The following is a 7,250-nucleotide window of genomic DNA, read 5'->3' as shown; positions in this document are numbered from 1 at the left end:
GGGGAAGGGAGGTGAGAGGAGAGGAAATAACAGAACAGCCCTGTTCTCTGTCTGGCAACGAAATGTGAAGGCAAGAGACTGAAATGGGCACGTGGAGGGATGAGGGCTGAGCCAAGGGCCTTGCAAAGCACAGGCAGCCCAGGGCAGAGTGCAGCAGGAGAGCCCTCAGCCCCTTCATGAACCCACACCTGTGCACTTGTGCAGAGGAACAGCTCCCTCAGCCTCTCCAGCTTCCAAAGGCTCATTTCATCAGCATTAAATTCCTCTCTCCAGCTCTGCCCAGATCCCAGCTGCCTCGCAGGTGGCTCCCAGCTCAGCTGCCCCATGAATCTGCCCTCCAACCTACTGCTTCCTAAATGAGACACCAGCACCAGCTACCTGTAAAAATACCTTCTTAATTTGGTATTGAAGATGCCACATCAGCTTCCCAGGAGCACTTGGGGATATTTAAACTCACTAGCAAGGGCTGCCAATGCCTGTTTAGGATCAAGCTGGAGAGAAGACAAACAGTCCCTCCGGATCCTCTCCACGGAGCTCAGCAAGGACACAGCGGCGGTGCTCAGGCTCGAGAGGTGCAGGGTTTTGCTTTAAAAGCCATGAAGTGGTTTTATACAGCTTCAGGTACTTGCATATTCCCCCAGGAGGAGCACTTCAGGTCATATGGAAACCAGAAAGTCCTACTTGAAAACAGAGCTTGATTAAAAGAGCTGCAGTTCAAAGCTTGCTTTAGTGAGCAGTGACATTTAATACTGCAGCAAGTGCAGAGGGCAGGAGGATCTTACATGCACCTGGCTCTGAACCTGCTTTGATAATGAGGGGGTTAAAATAGTTCAGGTGGAAACTTTTAAAGTTCTTCCTTTTGTCAGGAAACCCTGTATGATCAGTGTCCAAGGGCCTCACAGCACAGGACCCAGCACTGCTTGTCACCGTGTGGTGTTACAGTGACCACAGGAACCCTAAAAGTAGAAACTCACCTAGAGCACAGTCTGCCTAACATAACAGCAGCCTAATTCCGCGAGAGGCTGAGCAGGAGCAGCCCAGAGCCCACCCTTAACTGTGCAAAACAAGAAAAGGAGGGATACAAACCCAATTTCAGCAGTTCTCCTCCCTCATTTTGTGAGCTCTGCTGCTGCAGGCAAGGGCTGAGCCAGGGCACGGTCGCTTCCTCCTGGCACCAGCCCATTCCCCTGAGTTAACACCCACCTTGTTTCAAGGCTAATTACCCAGCGAGGGAGCTGGGAACGCATCAGTGTGCACAGCCGGAGCTCCGCGGGCCTCAGGCGTGTCAGGACTGGGTAATTAGCACTTCCCCAGCCCACAATCCCGACCGCTGGAGTCAGGGTCTGGCTCCTTGTAGCAGCCCAGTGCAAAGGTGAGAAAAGGAGAAGGGCTCTGCCAGCGGAAAGCTCCAAGCCGTGTGCTGGCACCGAGGGAAGAAAGGCTGATTTCCTTTCCAGGGGGAAGAGCTGCATCCCTGCATGCGGAGGGGCACTGCTCTCTCTAAATGGGTTGCCACAGCAGAGGAGAACAGTATGGAAGGGTGAATGTAAACTCCTGGGGTGGAGAAATCCAGCTCTAAGCATAAGATCCCAGATCCCAGGCAAATCCACTGTGCACAAACAGGTTAATGCCATTAGAAAAATCAAATGTAACAGCACAAAATTATTTCCTTCTGAATTAGATGTATTCCCACCCTAGTTTCTTCCCTCAGCTGGCACAGGAGGTTGGTTTGAAGGAGTTTCAACAGAAAGAAGAGACTCAATTCTCCCAAACTCCTGCTGGATTCTGCACAGCACATCCCTGCCTTTAGGAGAAGGGACATTTAGCTGATTAGTGTAGTGAGCAGCCAAGGCTGTCTGCTCTCCTGTGTGCTGAGACCTGCAGCACATGGAGAGCCAGGGAGGGACGGAGCACGTGCCGCTCCGACAGAGCCAAAGGCAGAAATGGCTGGACACTGGTTAATCGTGCAGGCTGCCAAGGGCTCAGCCCCAGGGCTGAGAACCAGGACTGTAACAAGGCTGAGTCCACTCCATCCACACCCAAAATGGAGCGAAGAAAGTCTGTGTTCAGGTCTGACCTGTGCCACCAAGCCAATGGCCTGGCAACTTCCCTTCATTCTGCCTCTCCCCCACTGCACGGTGCCAGAGGGGGAGCTGAAATGCTGGAGTCTCTGGAGCCCTGGAGGGAGTGCACTGCTATCCCCCATCAGAGCTTTGACTCGCTCAGGACAATGTTTGCAGTCACAAACACGAAGCAAGAGAAGCCCCAGATGAGCACAAACACAATCCAGAAGGTGTGTCTGAAAGGGGAGAGGTGCTTGTTCACTGTCCCACTGCCGAAGACCAGCTGAGTGTCCTTCCGGCTGCAGTATGCAAGGAAAGCTGGAATGAGATACTGGATCCCATTCCCAGCATAGGCTCCTGTGATCCCCACCAGGGACTCCAGATCGTGGGTGCAGAAAGCCACCAGCACTGGGGGAATCAACGTGATGGCAGGAAAGACAATCCTATCCACCACCCACGGGTAGGTCCCCCCCTCCCTGTGGAAAAGAGTCTTCCAGTTGTTGCGCAGGGTCACCGCGATGATGGGGAAGTTGGTGCTGATGGTGAAGACAGGGAAGAGGCCCAGGAAGTACCGAATGAAGGCAACGTTGATGATCTTGCAGTTGGTGAAGTTGAGTGTGTACATGTCCATGAGGGTGTCGTTGCGGAAGCAGTAAATGGCAGTGAAGGACAGGAGGCTGTAGAAAGCCAGGATCAGGACGTAGTCGAGCAGCACGAGCTTGTTGACATGCTTCTTCTTGGAGATGGGTGTGATGAGGGATGGCAGGGAGTGCTGGCACATGAAGGAGTAGACACACACCCCAAAGAGATTGCGGATGCCTGACGGCTGGGCCATGGACGGGTGACCTTCACCTTGACCTCTGCTGATGCGGATGAGGGCCAGAATAATCATGAGGATGAAAGCTGGAGGGAGAAAGAAGGTTTCAGGTCAAGCCCAGGCCTGCACTCCCCATAACCCTCCTCCCATCACACCAGCAGTCTTGGCACCAGATCTCTCTTCTGCTATACAAGAGCATCTCCTTATCTCTTTGATGCACCACCTTATCAGAGGGTGGTACATCAAAGGCAAGGCAAGGTGCACAGGAATTAATGGTGATTTGCTGTCAGTGCCAGTTGGCAGATAAGGGAATAAGCTCAGGCATCTCCCTCCAGTCTCCTTCCTGCAGGGACTCACTCTCCCACCCCGGACAGCACATGGTTGCCCTGAGCCCTTTGGAAGTGTAAGGCTAACGCAGCTGGTCAGCCCATCACCCTCAAGGGTTTTGGCCCCTGGATGCTTCCGCCAACCACACTTGCTAAATTTTACCATTTAAAATGTCTTAAGAGATGTTTGAGCTTTGACCTCTAAAGAAAGACAAGATCAAACCTGGCTGCAGTCAACCCCAGGAATAATTCCTACACATTTGCAACTGGACTAATGTTTCCAAGACCTCTCCTACGTGCATGTGAGCCACAGCAACTTCCAAGCTTTCTTGTCCCTGTGATCTGTCAAGCATGATAGAGCAAGAACTAGCCAGCCATTTCCTGGGCAGGAGAAACAGGCTGTCTGTAGCTAATCCCAGGGTGGAGGAAGCCAGTCTGGAAGGGACTAAAGCAGCACTGAAAGACTGCTATTAAAATTCATCACTTCTAGGCACAAAGTCTGCTCGTCTACCCTTCACTTATGTCAGGGAAAGGCCTAACAACATTTTACAAAGCTTATCGCAAACACCAACGTGCCAGGGACAAAATGAATTGAGGAGATTGGGCTAATGCCCTTATTTACTCTGAGGGTGGAAATTTGAGCCAGCAGCAGTTACTGTGAGACTCTCATTCCTAGCATGGCACATAAACCCAGCAGAAAACTAATTCTGGTGTCACAAAAATCGCATCAACCTGGGAAAGATGATCATCAGCTGCTGGAGTTAACGAGCAACAGGGGGGGAAAAGGACCTGCCTGGCAGGGCAGCAAGCAGCAAGATTTACAGTCTGGTGCTGGCAAAGCATGGGCCACTGTGGTTTGCACAGAGCTGTCCCTGCACTGGTCTGAGGCACGGGAACAGAGCTGTGAATTATCAGGTAATGAAAAAGCAACAAAATGCTGAGACTAGTACTATGGACAACTTTGTCATAAATATAAACACAGAAGAATTAAACAGAGCAGTACACAGCCCAAAACTGTAGAAGGCTGGTCATGGCACTGGGAGCCAGGCAGACTCACTGGGGGTGACAAGGACACCAGCTTGCCCAGTGCCCAGTCCTGCTCCACCTGACACAGGCGGCTGGAGATGGGAAACTCTGCCAGGGACAGGGCTAGGGAAGACAGTTACAGACCAGTCAGTGAATGCTGCCTCTCCTGTGCCCAGCGAGACCGTATTAAGTGTACTGAACATTGCCTCCTGTGCACCCTCAGCACTCTCCCAAACCTAGTTTCTCCTCTCTCAGTAATTCTCTTCCTCCTGTGTGAATTAACCATCACACCATCTCTGTGCTGAGCCCTCACCAAGCCACATGCCACATTTCCTCTTGTGCTGCCTCAGGAAACCTCTTGCTTCCAACTGTTTCCCAGTGACAGGGCATGTCTAACAGCCCTCCACGAGCACTGGACTGATGGCAGCAGATCCATTCCCTCATGGCACCACAAAGCCAAGCTGCTTTGGGTGTGCTGGGCTCTGCTCCCCCAAGAGCAGTCACAGAGGGCTATGGAAGGCAACAGCTCATTGCTCTGGGGGTGTGCAATTCCCCTCGCCTTCACTCAAGGAAGCAAGTGAGGGGCACTGTGAACACAGGTACAGTTGTTGTGCTCCCCCATGGCTCCCTGGAGGGGAGAGGTTTGCCAGCCATATCTGCTCAGCAAGATAGCAGGAAAGAGCTGTGTTCCAGGTGATGTGACATGGCTGCACTCCCCGGGGCTGCACAGGCTACAAGGAAGAGGAGAAGATGCCCTGAGCAATAAGACAAACCAGGCTGGGCAGCTCTGGAAATGCACAGAGGTTGTTCTTTTCCTTCTTGCCTGGGAGAGGTGGTCAGGCTTTGTGGCCCAATCCTGAGCTGGTCCTGTATCTGGACTAGATGGGTCTCAGAAGTCTTGGACCTCTTCACTTGCACACTAGGCAGTGAATCTCCTCATGCTCTGCTCAGCAAAATGATGAGTGACCTATTTCCATCCCCCAAACCCACTCTCACCATGGGCTCAAAGCCCCACTTTCCACACCAGTGCCAACAGGACCAGTTCAGGGGAACTTCTGGACAGCATCCCATCCTCAGAGCATCTCCCACAGGTTCTCCTCTGCCCTGACAGGTGCTTTTCTGGCAGGGATCACTGAAGGATCAGAATCCTTGTGGATTCCCTAAATCATGAATAGAAGCTTTTGGCTTAAGCAACTAGAATTTAACACCTTAGTTTTTCCTTAAATACTCATTTCAGACATTAAACTCATTAAAATTACAAGGAGTGATGATCCAATACTAAGATCTAAACTGGTGTTTCCAACAAGACAAGCTCTGTCCAAGCACCAGTGCAGATGCATGATCCTTGAAAGAGGTGGTGCTGGGTAAACTGGAGTCCAGCCCCAGAGAGGACAACAGCGACTCTGTCCCAATAGTTGTTTTCTCTCATTCCCTGTGGCAGAAGAGTTTCTCAATCCTGGAACTGGAGAGCTACAACACTGGCATGTCAGATTTATCTCTCTGTCCCTGGGAGGAGGAAAGCCCAAAAAATGAAACTCTGAAACCTAGATATGGTTTGGATGATAAATCAAGATGAAAAGAAGATGACAGACTGACTGACAGGCAGCTTTGAGCAGAAAAGAGGCAGCACAGGATCCTCAGGCACACACAAAGCTGCTGCTCACATCCTCTACCTGGGACAGCAGGCTGAAAGCAATCGCACAACACTATTTCATGTTCACCTGCAGTTGTCACATCAACTGTCCAACAGCTTTCCTTCACCACAAGGACCCTGGTGCAGTCAGACATGAGTTCATAACAAAAACCTTGATCTTCTCTCCACGCAGGACAGAGGATATAAACCACATGCTTCAGGGATGAAACACCTTCAGAAACCACAACCAACAGCACCCAGTGTCACCAAGTGAGGGGGACAGCAATGCCACCATGGATTGTTAGTAGGTTACATGAAAACTGTGCTGTAAACCTTGTTTTATACAAGTGTTTAAAAAGCAATTGAGGGTTTTGCTTGTCCTGATTTTTCCACAGAGTCAGGCCCACTCCAAACCCACACAACACAGGCTTGGCAATCAGCAAGGCACAGAGGACACTTCTTATCTCGTCTTCTCTCCTCTAAATGTTTGAGCATCGTTTTAAATGAAGGATGTAAGTGAACCTGTGGAAAAAAATAAAGAGGACCTAGGCCATAAAGGAAAAGTTGTGACAAATCTCATCCCAGCCATCCAACTGCAGACTCTCTTTGCTCCCCTCACTCTTTGAGGAGCAAACACTGGCTCTCTCAGACAAAGCAGATCTTGCAGACAACTTCAGCTTGACTTGGGAGGTGTTGATTCAGAGACAGGACAGTTCTGCTCTGGTTCTTGCAGGTGAAAGAAGGATGAATATGGATGAGCACACGTCCAAAGAAGAACACTTTGGGAAATATGGGAGTCTGGGGATATCAAGAAATACATTTTCTGTGCATTTTGATAGAAGCATAACAGAGCTGCAGAGAAGCAGTGAAGATAATTTAGCCATTCTGAGTTTAAGGATCGCTCTGCAGAGTCAGAGAAAACACCTTTATAAATGAAAAATGCTGTTTGTACATGAGCTTCATCTCTCTGCAGAAAGGCCATTGCAGGAAAGAAAACAGTAAGTCCAAGCCTAAGCCACATTTTTTTCCCCTGTCATGGTAGAACTGATGCTCAGAGTGAGCTCCTGGCTCAACCCTCCCTTGCATCCCTGGAAGACTTGTGAGGTGTTGCACATCTTCTCCAGCCCTGTCCCTACTCTCATTCCCCCTTCCACAAGGAAGGCCTGGAGAGAACATCACCCTACCTGCCTGCTGTCCCTTCCAGGGACCCAGAGAGGCAATGGAGTGCAGCCACCCCATGCCTGGCTGCTCCCCTACCCCCAGCCATTTGTCTGAGCCGGTGCCATGCTGTGCTGCCGACACATTTGTGGCAGGGCCATCCGTCACCGCCGGCTGACGGCGTGACAGAGCTTTCCTGTCGGAGCGGAGAATCAATATGCCAGGAA

At 50.9% G+C, this 7,250-nt stretch overlaps 1 protein-coding gene across 1 annotated transcript in view; it reads right to left on the bottom strand.

Moving 5' to 3' along the window:
* Positions 1-2,205: 2,205 nt before the first annotated feature.
* TMEM104 (transmembrane protein 104) overlaps positions 2,206-7,250 on the bottom strand; it is a 39,607-nt gene continuing 34,562 nt past the window's right edge. Inside the window, exon 9 of the mRNA XM_009076378.1 lies at positions 2,206-2,966. Coding sequence (XP_009074626.1) covers positions 2,206-2,966 — 761 coding nt within the window. The remainder of the gene's footprint in view (positions 2,967-7,250) is intronic.

This window comes from Acanthisitta chloris, unplaced genomic scaffold, assembly GCF_000695815.1.
Source record: "Acanthisitta chloris isolate BGI_N310 unplaced genomic scaffold, ASM69581v1 scaffold34606, whole genome shotgun sequence".
NCBI classification, from domain to species: Eukaryota; Metazoa; Chordata; class Aves; order Passeriformes; family Acanthisittidae; genus Acanthisitta; species Acanthisitta chloris.
Note: the sequence above shows the minus strand (reverse complement) of the source record. Positions and strands in the feature narration are given on the sequence as shown.